Here is a 16,894-nt window from a genome sequence, read left to right as displayed (position 1 = left end):
CCTTCCCCGGCACTGACCGCCAGCTTGGGGACCTCAAATCACAAACAGGGACAGAACACAGCAGCGTGACATCAAACGCCAGCCCGGCTTTGATGTGCGGCTCCTCCAGAGGGATCAGATTCCCTCCCTCATGCGGGATCTCAGGGAGGGGCGGCCGGCAATCGGTTCCAGACCTTCTACGCCGGCCCAGTGTGCAGGACGCCAGGGCCCGGGGGAAATTCCAGCGCCCGAGGAGACACAGCCCCTACTCCCCCTCCCCCACGCAGACCTCTGCAAGTCCCAGTGTCCGCAGGGGCAAGACCCAGGGCCTTCCGGGGACCCCAGGCCAGGCCAAGCCACCAGACACCATGCTCCAAAGCCAGAAATGCAAGAAGTGCTTTGGGGCGCTTCCGCGGGTGCCTGCTCGCAGCAGGGTACTGGCACACTCTCACGCACTCTCCAGCCAGCAGAGCTCCCCACCCGGCCAGGGCCAGAAGCCAGCGGGACGGCCAGGAGGGCAGACACGCCTCTGCTGCTGGCTTTGAGGGCATATTCTTTATGCACCACAAACCCCGCCCCGCTGGGGCCCCACTCCGGCAAGGCGAGGCTGTGTGCTGGGGACAAGGCAGTGAGTCTAGAGCTCTCTGTGTTCATGTCCTGTCTGGGTATGACAAAGCTGGGCGCAAACACAGGTGCTGACGAGAGCCCAGTCAGCAGCATGCGCCCTGCCGGGAACAGAAGCTGTGGCTGCAGGCCAGGAGCCACTGGGCTCAGGGAGGCCCGCAGAGGGCACCACCCACCGCATGACAGCCCAGCCGCCGAGCGGCTGGACAGAGCCCGGGAGAGCCTGGGGCAGGCTCCGGCCTTCTCAACCCAGCCAGGTCCAGACAGGGATGGACAAGGATGGACAGGGATGGACAGGAATGGACAAGGACGGACAGGGATGAACAGGGACGGGCAGGGATGGACAGGGATGAACAGGGACGGGCAGGGATGGACAGGGACGGGCCGCAGAGCTCTGAGCTGGCCCAGCAGCATGCACAGACCCACCCTGAGTGTGGCCACGGGCCAGTGCTCCACCTGGCAGAGCCCTGTCCTCACCAGCAGCCCATCCCTACACCCCAGCACACCCAGAGGGCTGCAGAAATCACCCGGCTTTCCCGGAGCCACGGCTTTACCTACAGAAGGAGGAACGGGCTGAGATGCACTCAGCCAGCCCCCAAGCACTGAGTCAAGGCTGGGAGCAGAGGGCTGGGGGCCTGGGAAGAGATCCAGCCAGGGGCTGGGCACACTGGGGGCCACTCCCACCTGGGGTGCCCACGCCAGCACAGCCCAGGGGCGCCTCTGAGAGAGGACAAATCCCCTCCATGGCTGAGCTCATGAATCTGACATTTACAGAAAGCCCACCCTGCTCCCTCACGGTTTTCAGATGGAAAGCGGCTCAGCTGCTGTGTGAGTTCCCACGGCTCACCCTTGGCATCATTCCAGGGCAGGTCTTGGTCACCCGCAACAGTCCCCGGTTCTCTTCCTGCTCCCAGCAGCTCAGCGTGGTCCATCCACACCCCTGCCTTTCACCACTTAGCAACTAGGTCCCTACGGGACATGGGATTCAAACTACGGGACTCGCCCGCCTGCCCTCGTGGACTGCCCAGACGTGCCGCAGTGTCCCCCAAGTCACAGTATGACCTCCTGGGGCTAGTGCCTGCTGGCTCTAAACCCATGGGGAGAAACTCCTCATAGGAAACCCGTTAGCATAACAATCTGTACCCCAGCAAAGATGCTGGTCAGAAAGGTACTCCCTTTCCTCCTCCGGGTGCCTCCAGGAGGGCCGTGTACCCCCAGGGCCCGTAGGCCATGAAATCCTCGTTTCCATCTCATGCGTCTCCTATCACGGAAGGCACACTCCCCGTCATAAAGATCTCAAACTCAGACACAGGCCCATCAGGCAGGCAGCGAGCAGTGTCCCCCAGAGCTCGGCGTGGAAGATCCCAAACTCAGACACAGGCCCACCAGGCAGGCAGAGAGCAGTGTCCCCCAGAGCTCGGAGTGGCCGTTCACACCCCTCTGCTGGGCAGAACCTTCAGACTATAGGGAAAATGGGAAAGCTCGAAGCCAGCAGCGTGCAGCCTCTGTCTCCTGGCGCCCTCCCTGCAGCAGAGCCTGAGAAGCAGAGCAGAGAGCGCCCAGTCCACGAGGACCCGGCCCAGACCGAGATGCTCCAAGTGCACCATACACGCAGGTCTCAAGGACTCTGCACAACAAGAGCATGAGACGGCTCACTTTTCTACTGACTACGTGTCCAGGAAGTCGTATTTTGGGTATACTGAGTTAACTACACGTATTACTAAAATTAATGACACCTGTTTTTATTTCTTCTTTAATGAGGTTACAAGAAAAAGTGAGTGATTGGCCAGGTGTGGTGGCTCACGCCTGTAATCTCAGCACTTTGGGAGGCCGAGGCGGGCTGATCACCTGACCAGCCTGGCCAACATGGTGAAACCCTGTCTCTACTAAAAAAAAATACAAAAATTAGCCAGGCGTGATGGCGTGCGCCAGTAATCCCAGCTACTCAGGTGGCTGAGGCAGGAGAATTGCTTGAACCCGGGAGGCGGAGGTTGCAGTGAGCCAAGATCGCACCACTGCACTCCAGCCTGGGTGAAAGAAAAGAAAATGTGAGTCACCTCCATGGCCGACATGTGTGGCTCACTGGTATCCCTGAGGCCCCTGCTGCTTGAGACGCTGGTCGGGCCAGGGCTGCGTGCTACAGTGACACCCTCGCAGTGGAGCTGCGACGTTTCAAACACGTGGCAGTGTCCATCCAAGGAAATCACCCAGGGGTCCCCAAATACACAAAGCAGGCTCTGTCCCAGGGCAACTCCTGGGCAGGCTACAGGCCTGCAGCCCCCAGCCTCAGAACACCCCTTCCAAGCACAGCGCTTACACTGTCCCTGGACTCAGACCTCCTCCGAAACAGATGAAGGGAGAAACATCAGCTTCCCGCCCGTCCCACTCTGCGGACACCTGCACTTCCCAAGGCCTCCCCAAGCCTCCTGGGCCAGTGCAGGGACACTAGGCACGAGAGCCTCCCTCCCTCATGCAGACCTGCTGGGGACCAGCTCCCAGCAGAGAGCCCACCAGGCACTCCACCCTCACCGTGGGGCTGGCAACGCCACCCACCATGAAACCTCGTCCATATCCTGCTCCATGGTTAGCAAACTCCAGCTTCTGGGACAAAGCTTGGGTCTGAGCTTTTAGAAATTTATTTATTTAATATTTATTTATTTCTGAGACAGAGTCTTGCTCTGTCGCCCAGGCTGGAATGCAGTGGTGTGATGTCGGCTCACTGCAACCTCCACCTCCTGGGTTCAAGTGATTCTCCTGCCTCAGCATCCCAAGTAGCTGGGATTACAGGCCCTCACCACCACACCCAGCTACTTTTTGTATTTTTAGTAGAGACGGGGTTTCACCATGTTGGCCAGGCTGGTCTCAAACTCCTGACCTCAGGTGATCCGTCTGCCTCAGCCTCCCAAAGTGCTGGGATTACAGGTGAGAGCCGCCATGCCCGGCCTGGAGATGAAATGTGAAGAAGCACTATCTTAAATTCCACCTCTGGAATTTAGCCCACAGGAGAAGCTGGGGTGGGTGACCAGGTGCAAAGGCCTCCAGCTGCACACTCTGCTGCAGCCCTGCCCGGGATGCCCTGAGACACAGCCAGATGCCCCGCAACACCCACATGACACCCACACGACGGAAAAGCATGGCTGTGAGGAGTGACAGGTGCGGGATCCTTCAGGAAGATGTCCACAGCATATTCACCAGCAACCAGAGTCAGCCACAAATCACTCTCCACCACAGGTGTGAGTGTTCATCAAATGAGGTGTACGTGCAGACACACCCGCAGACAGACCCACACTGCCACACAAACCAGGGCCGCAGGCTGGGGGCTCCGGGCTTCACCACCAACGGCCCCACCGCCTCCTGCTGTCCCTGGTGTCTCGAAAGAGCTGCCCCACTTGCTCTTGTTTTTTTTTTTTTTTTTTTGAGACGGAGTCCTGCTTTGTCACCCAGGCTGGAGTGCAGTGGCGCAATCTCAGCTCACCACAACCTCCGCCTCCCGGGTTCAAGTGATTCTCCTGCCTCCTGAGTAGCTGGGACTACAAGCATGAGCCATTGTGCCCAGCTAATTTTTGTATTTTTAGTAGAGATGGGTTTTCACCATGTTGGCCAGGCTGGTCTCGAACTCCTGACCTCAGGTGATCCACCCACCTCGGCCTCCCAAAGGGTTGGAATTACAGGCGTGAGCCATCATGCCCAGCCACTTCTGTTGTTTCTTTTTTTTTTTTTTGAGACAGAGTCTCGCTCTGTTGCCCAGGCTGAGCGCAATCTTGGCTCACTGCAACCTCCACCTCCTGGGTTCAAGCAATTCTTCTGCCTCAGCCTCCTGAGTAGCTGGGACTACAGGAACCCACCACCACGCCCGGCTAATTTTTGTATTTTTAGCAGAGATGGAGTTTCACCATATTGGCCAGGCTGGTCTCGAACTCCTGACCTCGTGATCCACCCACCTCAGCCTCCCAAAGTGCTGCGATTACAGGTGTGAGCCACCGTGCCCGGCCTTGTTGTTTCTTTTGGTTTTTTTTTGTTTTTTTGAGATGGAGTTTTGCTCTTGTCACCCAGGCTGGAGTGCAATGGTGCGATCTCAGCTCACTGCAACCTCCTCCAAAGCGCCCAAACCCACCCCCACAGCCACCCCCACAGCCACCACCAAAGCCACCTCCAAAGCCACCACCAAAGCCAGCTCCAAAGCCACCTCCAGAACCACCAAGCCTGGCCAAGCCTGTTGTTTCTTAAACTAAGTTTCACACGAGGTTTACAAAGTCTGTTGAAGAGGCTTATGCTACCACAATGCCGGCCCCACCTCTCCAGATACCCTCGGCCCCTCCCCAGTGGCAGCCCCGGGCCACTCTGGGCCATTTCCTTACCTCCATCCCCATCTGATGACTGACAGCACAGCCAGGGAGGACGGCCCTCACCAAGCACCTGTGCCTGTGGGAGCACTGGATTCTGTTCACGCCCGGGGGCACCGCCCGGCCCAGGGGCATTTCCTTCCAGACGTTCATCTTTCCTGACTTCTGTTCCCCGCGCTGTTTGGTTTTCTTCTTGCCCTCTGCCACTCTCGTCTCAGGAAGCAGCACAGAGCCAGGGCACCGGGATCCCTGCTCCTCACCCAGTGCCACACAGCGCCTGGGGCTGCCTGCCTCCCTGCCCGGCGCCACTCCTGCCTCGGGTCCCGCTCACCCCTGCCCATGGCTTCGCTTTGCTCTTAGGCTCCGTCACCTCCTGGCTCGGGTCCCGCTCACCCCTGCCCGTGGCTTTGGCTTTGCTCTTAGGCTCCGTCACTGTTGTCTGAGTTCCGTTTTGGGAGGGAGAATTCCGTGCTCGTGCTTAACCCGCTGCCATCTCCAGGGGCCTCCATTCACCCCGACAACCACTGGGGTGGCTTCCATCCCCATGACCGCTGAGACCCGACGTGCAGACCTCAGCGCCCTCACCCACAAACGCAACACCCGTGCCATGCAGCGCGGCACTACTGTCAGACGGGAGCAGGCCCAGCCCTGGGGCCACCAAGCGCGCCCAACGCACAGTCACCTTCCCAGGGCCTGACGCGAGGTCACCTTCCCAGCGCCCGACGCGAGGTCACCTTCCCAGGGCCCGACGCGAGGTCACCTTCCCAGCGCCCGACGCAAGGTCACCTTCCCAGCGCCTGACGCGAGGTCACCTTCCCACAGGCCCTATGCTCGGTCCTCAAGATATGAACTCACCCCATCCACACACCAGCCGGGGCACAGGTGAGGAAACCGAGGCCCGGGGAGGGCAAGAACCCCCTGGCTCACAGCAAACCCCAGCCCCAAGTCCCTTCCATTCTGCTGAGCCTTTTACTGTGGACAGAGACTTCCAGCCAACGATGAAAACACCCAAACTGACAAAGCACCAATTTTTACACATTCAGGAACAATGTTTAAACCATTAACCGACAGAAACTGATACACATCAATTACTTATTTTTATTTATTTATTTTTTTGAGACAGAGTCTCGTTCTGTTGCCCAGGCTGGAGTGCAGCGGTGCGATCTCGGCTCACTGCAACTGCCTCCACGGCTCAAGTGATCCTCCCACCTCAGCCTCCGGCATAGCTGGGACCACAGGCACGCACCACCATGCACTATGCCTGGCCTAACATTTCTATTTTTTGTAGAGAAGGGGTTTCACTATGTTGCCGAGGCTAGTCTTGAACTCATGAGCTCAAGCGATTCGCCAGCCTCGGCCTTCCAAAGTGCAAGCCACTTTGCCCAGCCACTGTGCCCAGCCATCCAATTACTATTAGGAAGATTTTCTGGTGGGGCACAGGAGCTCACGCCTGTAATCTCAACGCTTTGGGAGGCTGAGATGGGAGAACTGCTTGAGCCCATGGGTTCAAGAGCAGCCTAGGTAACCAACATAGTGAGACCCTGCCTCTTAAAAAAAAGAGACCTTATGATCCCATCCAGGGGAATCAAGCATGGGGAGCCCTGCCCCCAGCACCGAACGTCTCCCCTTAGTGCTCACCAGGCCCCCACAAGGACAGAAGTACATTCCTGCTCTTCTAGGTGGGCAAGGCTGGGCCGCTGGGCCCAGGAAGCTCAGAACGATGAGCTGTGACCAGCCATCCCCGAGGCCGCTGCTCATGAACCGGCAGCCCACACACCCCTCCTCTATAAAGGACTGCAAAGTGCCAAGAGGCACCACAGGCCAGCACAGAGCTTGGGTGTCCAGCTCTGAACCAGACCCAGTAACCACAGCAGCTTCCCCAGCAAACAGGGTAGGGAAGAGCCCCCAGCCCACTGATGCTCACCTGGTCTGTGGAAAATGGCTGAGAAGCTCCCAGAGGGTCTGGCCTGAACAGAAAGAGTCCTGCAACCTCGAGCCATCATCCAGCTGCAAAGCGATGCGAACCTGGAGGGTACAAGACATGAGAAACTTCCTTAGGAAGAAAAGCAACCATTCCATCTAAATCCCAGACTGATTCTCCAGACACAGAGAGGGTGACTGCCCCGCCCTGGCCTCCAGGGAGAGGCTGACCCCCACGGAGAAGGCTGCCCTCCTATTCACTCTGGAGTGAGGGCCTTGGAGGCTCCCTGGCAGGGCTGCACCAGCATGCGTGTGTGCATGTGAGTGTGCAGGTATGTGCAGGTGTGCGTGTGTGTGTGCATGTTTGTGTGCAGGTGTGTGCGGGTGTGTGCAGGTATGTGTGCGGATGTGTGCATGTTGGTGCGTGGGTGTGTGCAGGTGTGCGCATGTGCGTGCAGATGTGGGCGTGTGTGTGCATGTTTGCGTGCAGGTGTGTGCGGGTATGTGCGCAGATGTGTAGATGTGTGCATGTACAGGTGTGTGCACAGGTGTGCGTGTGGGGAGGTGTGCGCATGTTGGTGTAGGGGGTGTGTGCAGGTGTGTGGGGGGTGTGTGCATGCAGGTGTGTGGGGGTGTGTGCAGGTGTGTGGGGTGTGTGCAGGTGTGTGGGTGTGTGCAGGCTGGTGTAGGAGGTGTGTGCATGTTGGTGTAGGGGGTGTGTGCGGGTGTGTGGGGGTGTGTGCGGGTGTGTGTGGGGGTGTGCGGGTGTGTGCAGGTACGTGTGCGGGTACATGCAGGCGCCACAGGAGTGAACTGTGTTGGAGACAGTCCTCGTGTCCCAGTGGGGGCTTCAAAAGATTGCAGCTCCACCGAACCTGACTGCAGCCTCAGGAGAGACGCTGAGCTAAGCTGCTCCCAGATTCCTGACCCTCAGAAGCCACATGAGATGGTAAATGTTTGCTGCTTTTTTTTTTTTTTTTTTTGAGACAAAGTCTCACTCTGTCGCCCAGGCTGGAGTGCAGTGGCGGCACAATCTCGGCTCACTGCAAGTTCCGCCTCCCGGGTTCACGCCATTCTCCTGCCTCAGCCTGCTGAGTAGCTGGGACTACAGGCACCCGCCACCACCCACGGCTAATTTTTGTATTTTTAGTAGAGACGGGGTTTCATTATGTTGGCCGGCTGGTCCCAAACTCCTGACCTCAGGTGATCTGCCCGCCTCGGCCTCCTAAAGTGCTGGGATTACAGGCTGCCCTTGTGGCATCCATGCAGCGCTTTGGGCTCTAACATTCTGGGCAATTCTATGAGCAGGTAGTCAGGCTGGTGGGTGAATGCTGCTGACACCCTGAGCCGGGGAAGGCACAACTGACCCCAGAAAGAAAGAAAAACTTCCACATGAAGAATGACGTGGGTGGGGCGCAGAGGCTCACGCCTGCAATCCTTTGGGAGGACTTTGGGAGGCCGAGGCGGGTAGATCATGAGGTCAGCAGTTCCAGGTCAGCAGGCCAACATGGTGAAACCCTGCCTCTACTAAAATACAAAAATTAGCCAGGTGTGGGGGCGGGCACCTGTAGTCCTAGCTACTCGGGAGGCTGAGGCAGAATGGTGTGAACCCGGGAGGCGGAGCTTGAAGTGAGCCGAGACTGCACCACTGCGCTCCAGCCTGGGTGACAGAGCGAGACTCCAGCTCAAAAAAAAAAAAACATGAGATGCTCATTTTCAGTTGTCAGTTATCAAAAATCAGGAAGCTGTTTGGGCCCAACCCAGCGAAGGCAGAACTGGTGCTAAGACTCATGTCCCTCCTTCCCCAGCACCCCCCACTGTCCCGTCCCCCGTCCCTGGCCAGCTGAACGATTCTGTGCCCCAAACAGTCAGCCTCCCCCAGAGCACTGCCCACCATGTTCTCAGGCCCCTCACGGCTCCGGGAAGCGGGCACCATCTCCAGCTTGGCATTGTTGGGCAGGTTGGCAAATCTCCACTGGAGAGAAAGGTCGAGCACGCTCCTCTGAAACCTGCAAGACAGACCAGAGCACACTTGCTGCCCTGCAGAGCCTGACGTGCCCTGCCATCCACACCCCTCCATCCACGCCCCGCCATCCACGCCCCGCCATCCATGTCCCGCCATCCACGCCCCGCCATCCACGCCCCGCCATCCACGCCCTGCCATCCACGCCCCGCCATCCACGCCCCGCCATCCACGTCCTGTGGCAGCTCCCCAACAGCGGGACGTCATGACCTGCAGAGGCACAAGGCGGGTCCCCGATCACATGGGGCCTCCTGCAAGCAGAAGGGAGCAGGGAAAAGGGAGACGTGGGCCTCGGGGCACGCCGAGGGCGCTGCTCCTTCAGAGTCTGGGGTGCTGACAGCCCCAGTGCAGACGCTCGGAAAACACAGAGAGAGAACGACTGGGGCGTGAACACTGCTGCACTCGCGGAAGCTGGAGTGTCACAGACCCCGGCCGTCACGGCTGGAGCCACCACAGAAAACCTGACTGCCCGGGCGCGGTGGCTCACGCCTGTAATCCCAGCACTTTGGGAGGCTGAGGCGGGTGGATCACCTGAGGTTCAGGAGTTTGAGACAAGCCTGACCAACATGGTGAAACCCCGTCTCTACTGAAAATACAAAAACATCCCATCTCTACTAAAAATACAAAAAAATAAGCTGGGCATGGTGGCTCAGGCCTGTAGTCCCAGCTACTCGGGAGGCTGAGGCAGGAGAATCGCTTGAACCCGGGAGGCAGAGGCTGCAGTGAGCTGAGATCATGCCACTGAACTCCAGCCTGGGCAACAAGAGCAAAACTCTGTGAAAGAAAAAAGAAAAGGAAAAGAAAGAAAATAAAAGAGAAAGGAAGAGAAAGAGAGAAGAAGAAAGAAAGAAAGAAAGAAAGAAAGAAAGAAAGAAAGAAAGAAAGAAAGAGAAAACAAGAAAGAAAAAGAAAGAAAAGAAAAGAAAAATCTGAATATACTCAAAGTGGTTGGCCTCACTTTGGAAATGCAAGCTGCTGTTGGAGACAACTAGTGAAGAGAGTTCAGACAGCCCAGGGGCATCTGGAAGAATTAAGAGAGAACAAACTTTGCTATATCAACACTGGCCAGAAAAGTGACTCTGGAAATTGCCACATGAAATGTCTACGTCAAGACAGGATAGCAGATCGGGGGGATCCTGAGGGCAGGCGGGCTGGGAACCTTGGAGCAGAGGGCACTGTTCACGCCTGGGGCTGCATTCCTCTGCACCGGCTGCACTTTGTAAGCAAGTGGTACCATTAGCAGAGGAAAAGGGCACCTGAAAACATGGCTATGGTGTTGCAGGACCTGCCTCAAAATCGCACTCACTGGTTCCCACCAGACACCACCACACAGACCACGGGCAGGCGAACAGTCAGAAGTAACAATGCGCTGGGCGTGGTGGCTCATGCCTGTAATCCCAGCAATTTGGGAGGCCCAGACGGGCAGATCACTTGAGGTCAGGAGTTTGAGAGCAGTCTGGCCAATGTGGTGAAACTCCGTCTCTACTAAAAATACAAAAATTAGCCAGGCGTGGTGGCGCAGGCCTGTAGTCCCAGCTACTCGGGAGGCTGAAGTGGGAGGAGTGCTTCAACCCGGGAGGCGGAGGTTGCAGTGTGCCAAGATCGTGCCATTGCACTCCAGCCTGGGCGACAGAGCGAGACTCCGTCTCAAAAAAAAGAAAGAAAAATGAGGCCAGGTGCAGTGGCTCACGCCTATCATCCCAGCACTTTGGGAGGCCAAGACGGGCGGATCACTTGAGGTCAGGAGTTTGAGACCAGCCTGGTCAACATGGTGAAACCCCGTCACTACTAAAAATACAAAAATTAGCCAGGCGTGGCACGTGCCTGTAATTCCAGCTACTCAAGACGCTGAGGCACAATAATCGCTTGAACCCGGGAGGCAGAGGTTGCGGTGAGCTGAGATCATGCCACTGCCCTCCAGCCTAGGTGACAGAGCAAGACTCTGTTTCAGAAAAATGGCCAGGCACAGTGACTCATGCCTGTAATCCCAACACTTTGGAAGACCAAGGCGGGCAGATCACCTGAGGTCAGGACTTGAAGACCAGCCTGACCAACATGGTGAAACCCCGTCCCTACTAAAAATACAAAAATTAGCTGGGCATGATGGCGCATGCCTGTAATCCCAGCTACTCGGGAGGCTGAGGCAGAAGAATCACTTGAACCTGGGAGACAGAGGTTGCAGTGAGCCGAGATAGCGCCACTGTACTACAGCCTGTGTGACAGAGCGAGACTCCACCTCAAAAAATAATAAAATAAAAAAGAAATAAAAATGAAACCCTAAGCCCCCCCCAACCAACTGAACCAGCCTCCTCTTGGCCCAGGGGACCCCAGAAACCTTGAAAGCTGAGTTCCTGGCCATGGCTGGGTGGGAGATCAGACACACCTGCAGGCTCTCTTCCCTAAGGGATAAACAGAAAGCAGCCCTTTCCAAAGACCCCTAGGCTGGTATCTGACATCAGCCAACCTCCCACCAGGCCCTTCTCTCTTGCGGTTTCTTCAAAACAACCCACAGGTATTTCCTGATAAGAAACCACCAACCATGGAGTGGTTCTGGCACAGTCAGGGTTTTCGTGGCACAGTCTTCATGTCCTCTGATTTGCCATTTATTTATTTATTTACTTTTTTACTTTTTTTGTAGAGACAGGGTCTCACTATGTTCCCCAGGCTGATCTGGAATTTCTGGGCTCAGGCAATCCTCCGCCTCGGGCACCCAAAGTGCTAGGATTACAGGCATGAGGCACTTCACCCAGCCTGCTTCACCTCTGACTTCAGAGGCCAAAAATTCCACCCTCAGGTCATGCTGGCACTGCCATTTTTTGCACATAGGACCCGTGAAGAGGCAGGAAGCTCAGCTGTGTGCACAGTTCTCCTTTCATGAATACTCATGATCCTCCTACAGCGTATTAAGTACGTCTGTATCAGCCACCCCATTCGGTGTGAATCCCTGTCTTATTCTTCCCTCTCTTGAAGTGTCTGTTTCCAGCTTCTGGCTGGAGGCTACACTTCCCAGCCTGTTAGAATGGCCACCCTGCAAGCTGCAACCGGTTATGAGAAATAAAGCCCTCCTTTCCAAACATATGAACCTCATTCTTCAGTTGACAAGAGAGACTGGAGAAGGATGGTATGAAGGTCTGGGGCAGAAAGCCCAAGACCACCTGGCACTCAGAGCACAGGTCCTGGGATTCTCACACAGTCCAGACACAAGGTAGAAGACTGGAATGACTTGGCAGGTATCACCCCTAAGAAACTCCTCCCAGGAGAGCCTCGTAAGGCAGGGTGGGCAATGCCAGGAGGGCAAGCTCCTGCCCTCTGCCCCCAGTGTTAGGACAACAGTACTGTAAAAACAGGTCTTCAAGGGCAGGCATGGTGGCTCATGTCTGTAATCCCAGTACTTTGGGAGGCCGAGGCAGGCGGATCACAAGGTCAGGAGTTCTAGACCATCCTGGCCAACGTGGTGAAACCCCGTCTCTACTAAAAATACAAAAATTAGCTGGGTGTGTTGGCAAGCACCTCTAATCTCAGCTACTCGGGAGGCTGAGGGAGGAGAATCACTTGAACCTAGGAGGTGGAGGTTGCAGTGAGCCAAGACCGTGCCACTGCACTCCAGCCTGGGCGACAAGAGTGAAACCCTGTCTCAAAAAAAAAAAAAAAAACACCAGAAAACAGGTCTTTAAAGTGAAAAGCTTCGCGTGTGGGATAGACACGCACATCCTACCCATATGAGGGCTCTGACCCTTCTGCTGTCTCAGACTCCTCGAGAGTCTGGCAGAAGCCCTCTCTTGGGAACAATATCCCCACACAGAAGCGTACGTGTAATTCCAGGGGCTGTGAGACTGCAGGGATCCACCCGCAGTTTTCAAGGCATCCTATTTCTCCATGGCCAGCTCTTTCCCCTCAGAGCCCCACTGGGAACTTATGCAACTCAATGCAATAAAACCTACAGGGGGTTGAATGGTGGCCCCCCCAAAAAAGATAGGTCAATGTCCTCACCCCCAGGACCTCTGAACATCTTACTAGGGATCCTGGTCTTTGAAGATGTAATGATAAATCGTTCTAGATTATCCAAGTGGACCCTAAATCCAATGACAAGGGTCTTCCTGAGACACAGAGAAAACAGGGAAAGGCCACAAGAAATCGGAGGCAGAGAGCAATGCGGCCACAAGCCACAGAACGCTTGGAGCCATGAGAAGCTGGAAGAGGCAGGAGGGATTCTCCCTTAGGGCATTTGGAGAGAGTGTGGCCCTGCCAAGGCCTTGGGTCTCCAGACTTGGGAGGGAATATATGACTGTTTAAAACCACCTGGGGGCTTTTCCAAGTGAGAGCCAGTATGTTCAGGGGGCAGGGGCACAGATATACTCAGACCCTGCTGCTAAGCTGGAGCAAACTCACTTCAGATCATATTCACAGGGGTTGAAGTCCTGCCGCCGGCACGTGTCCTCCAGAACCTGGGGGTGAGATGAAAGGATGGTGAACTGCTGAGTGTGCAGGGCTAGCGGGCGCAGTGGGCCAGGTCAGCCAAGGGCACTCAGCTTCCTGGTGAGCCAGGTGGCTCTGCCCAGGCAAAGCCAAGCACAAGACCACACTATGGACGGTCCCCGCAACAAGTGCAGACTCTCACCTGCAAATCCTGTCCACTCTCCCCCCCTTCCTCACCATCCCCTCAGTTTTGTAGGAAAGCTCCACTCAGAGTTCCCCTGCAGTACAGCAACACGGGCATCTTCCTGGCACACACCCTGGACTCTCCTTCAAACCCTGTAGTTCTGCAACCTGCCTTAAACTTGCCCAGCACAAGCTACCCCCTGGCTCTGGCACGGTTCTGTGCACCTGCTCCCACTGCCTGCACCGCCTCCGCCCCTCTTCTCCATAAGCCAAAGCCGTGGCCTTGCACCAAGGGGTCCCGCGCAGCCTCTGCGGGAGCGCCCCACTTCCGCACTCTGCACGCCTGGCACCAACAGCCTCCTGGCTGCGCCCTCCACCTGCCCAGGCCTGGCGACCCCACGCCGTGGGCTGCTCCCGCAAACTCCGAGTCGTGTGCACCTTCGGATCCTCACAATCCCCCACGCAGCAGAGGCTCAATAAATACTTTTTTTTTTTTTTTTTTTTGAGACGGAGTCTCGCTCTGTCTCCTAGGCTGGAGTGCAGTGGCGCGATCTCGGCTCACTGCAAGCTCTGCCTCCCAGGTTCACGCCATTCTCTTGCCTCAGCCTCCCGAGTAGCTGGGGCTACAGGCGCCCGCCACCATGCCCGGCTAAATTTTTTTGTATTTTTTTAGTACAGACGGGGTTTCACCGTTTTAGCCAGGATGGTCTTGATCTCTTGACCTCGTGATCCACCCGCCTCGGCCTCCCACAGTGCTGGGATTTACAGGCGTGAGCCACCGCACCCAGCCAATACTTTTACATTTAATTGATTCGCGGTCACAAGGTGCCCGAGTAAAAGTGCAGTGAGTGACTCGGCAAAAATCGCTTCCAGGCCCCACGGCCGGGACATTTGCCACCGCGCAACCCGGGCTCCCGCTCCGGGGGACGCCCCGGAATGGGAACGCCGGTCTAGGGCTCCACTCTTCCCTCTTCCCGGCGCCCTAGCGAGCTGGGCTCGGCCGGGCGCCGAGTACTCGATGCGGGTGACACGCGGTGCCGTTCTACCTCACCCCTGGGAAGGCTCGCCACCGCCCTGCCCCCACTTGGGACCCCCGGGACCCCCGGGACCCCAGCGGAAGCGCAGGTGACCGCGAGCAGGGGGCGGGGCCGCCGCTCAGGAGGCCGCTCATTGGCCGCCGAGGCCCCGCCCCCGAACACCGGGACGCCGACCGCAGTGGGCGGGGCCTCGGCGCAGCACCCCCTCCCCCGGCCCGCCCGCCTACCCGTCCGCCCCGGGCCGGCGGCCGCACCTGAAGCAGCACGGTGCTCGGCGTCACCTTCACCGTGTGGCGCCGGCCGTTCGGGGCCAGCACCGACACCGCGGAGCCTCCGCCGCCTGCCGGGGCCGCCATTTTCCGCTCACGTGACCCGCCGCCGGGCCGGCGTCAAACAACTTTATCGGCAACAGACAGGACGCGCATCCACGCGGCCAGGGGGCGGGGCCGCAGCGCACTTCCGGGTCCTGCCAGGCCCCGCCCTTTCCCCACCCACGGCGCCCCGGCCCCGCCCTTGGGCCGCCAAAGCCCGCGCCAGACCCGGAAAGCGCGGTCGTCTTCTGCCTCCGGGAAGCGCGGCTTGGATGGGCTCGCCGGGGCCAGGCTGGGCCGGGGCTGGGCGCGCGGTCACCCCCGGTGAGCGGCACTGAGGCCCGGGGTCCCAGCCGTCCGCGCTCGTCCACCCTCGCTTCGTCCCTGACACGTCCCCAGCTCGGTGCCCTGCTCTCCCCCGACCCTCCCGGCTTCCTCCACTCCAGCAGCTGAGCCTCTTCCCTGCCCACCTGTCCCTGTGGTCAGCGTCCACCTCCTGACCTTATGGTTTGGGGCAGTCCCCCCGCCCCTGTACGGATCCTCCCTGGGTGTTGGGGCTCGTGGCCCTCAGTCTAGACCTGATTTCTTTCATCCTAAAATGGGAGTGCAGAATCTGGCAGCCCTAAGGGCTGCTGCGACGGTCCCTAAACCTGAGGGTAGGAAAGGCGGGAGACCGGTTTCAGAACCGTGGGGTGAGCGAACCTGAGTCTCACCGGAGCTCCTGCCGACCCACAGGCACTCAAGGACTTCCCGCACCAACCCATGCTGAGGAGGGGCTTGGTGGAAGCCTCAGGAAAGACTCCCATCGCCAGTCACCGCAGCAGGGAAAGCACCTGGCCTCACCAGCTCCAGGATTCCAGAAGGAGCTGCCCTCCTGACTCGCAGCCGTCGAATGTGCTTAGCTCCCAGCACCTGGGCCACTCATGGACAGCACTTGCACGTGTTCCGCCCCGCCCCCCACCTCCATGGCTCAGCCGGGCCTTGGCACTCCTCTCTCCATGTGCCTGCCTGTCTCTGCGGACTCCTGGCCAGGGCTCAGCTGCACAGTAGCCTGTGGAAGGGGGAACTGGTGCAGTTATCAGTCAATCCTCCCACAGGGCTGGGATTACACACGTGAGCCACCCACCCGGCAGTCATTGCTGAGTCTAAGAACATCTCTGCATGGGTGCTGTTGTGCCTTCCTGTCGATGACATATCCATGTCACCCACACACACCTGTATGCTGACAAACACGGACATCTATGTACATTGGAGAAACCTGGGGAAAGCCCCAGGCTAGCCATAGCCCTCCCATCCAGCCAGCCAGTCCCATGCTCTGTGCAACCTCAGAGCCTTACTGAGCCACACATCACCTGGTGGGTTTTAATTCTTTAGTGGCGTTTTTGAAGAGTCTGTTCCTATTTTCCTTAGACTGTCCCACAGTCTGGATCCTTGGTTAAACGTTTGGGGCAATGATGAAGGGAGGTGACAAGTCAGCAAGAGGTGCAGGACATCAGCGTGGCCATGAGTGAGGACGTGAAGTTGAACCACTTGGTCAACTTTGGGTCTGCTAAATTCCTCCATGGTCAAGGTCCCTTGCTCCTTGTAGAGTAATTAAGGCATGCGTGAGGTCATTCTCTGAGACCACAAGCATCAAGTTTTCCCAATAACCATTTGCCCAACAGTTTTAGCATCAGTTAATGAGTAGATTCAGTGTTACACCCTAAAGCTGCAAAATCATGGCTTCCCAAGTTTATTGTTTCTTCTACATTTATAGTCACTTTCGGTCAAGCTTCCCCTTCTTTAAAAAGTTATTAAATATTTGGGAGGCTGAGGCAGGAGAATGGCGTGAACCCGGGAGGCAGAGCTTGCAGTGAGCTGAGATCACGCCACACGCCACTGTACTCCAGCCTGGGAGACGGAGCAAGACTCTGTCTCAAAAGAAAAAAAAAATTAAATATGGCCAGGCGCGGTGGCTCACGCCTGTAATCCCAGCACTTTGGGAGGCTGAGTTGGGCAGATCACAAGGTCAAGAGATTGAGACCATCTTGGCCAACATGGTGAAATCCTGTCTCTACT

The 16,894-nt window shown here is 57.3% G+C and overlaps 1 protein-coding gene across 10 annotated transcripts in view; it reads right to left on the bottom strand.

Moving 5' to 3' along the window:
• Nucleotides 1-14,993, bottom strand: part of ASPSCR1 (ASPSCR1 tether for SLC2A4, UBX domain containing) — a 41,336-nt gene extending 26,343 nt beyond the window's left edge. For 3 of the 10 annotated variants that reach the window (XR_010110739.1, XR_008621579.2, XR_010110740.1), the window contains exons 1-4: nucleotides 14,780-14,955; nucleotides 13,279-13,334; nucleotides 8,761-8,875; nucleotides 6,871-6,971 (exon numbers count right to left, since the gene is read on the bottom strand). Coding sequence is in view for 7 of the 10 variants with exons in the window: in XM_055100908.2 (XP_054956883.2) it covers nucleotides 6,871-6,971; nucleotides 8,761-8,875; nucleotides 13,279-13,334; nucleotides 14,780-14,881 (374 nt within the window). In the remaining 3 variants the exon portion in view is untranslated. Of the gene's footprint in view, nucleotides 1-6,870; nucleotides 6,972-8,760; nucleotides 8,876-9,847; nucleotides 9,911-13,278; nucleotides 13,335-14,178; nucleotides 14,245-14,289; nucleotides 14,646-14,779 lie in introns of those variants that run through there. The other 7 variants (XM_063599501.1, XM_055100908.2, XM_063599497.1 and 4 more) reach the window with 7 other exon arrangements.
• Nucleotides 14,994-16,894: the final 1,901 nt, after the last annotated feature.

The sequence above is a fragment of the Pan paniscus genome, chromosome 19 (genome assembly GCF_029289425.2).
Source record: "Pan paniscus chromosome 19, NHGRI_mPanPan1-v2.0_pri, whole genome shotgun sequence".
NCBI classification, from domain to species: domain Eukaryota; kingdom Metazoa; phylum Chordata; class Mammalia; order Primates; family Hominidae; genus Pan; species Pan paniscus.
This window is presented reverse-complemented; position numbering and strand designations above follow the sequence as displayed.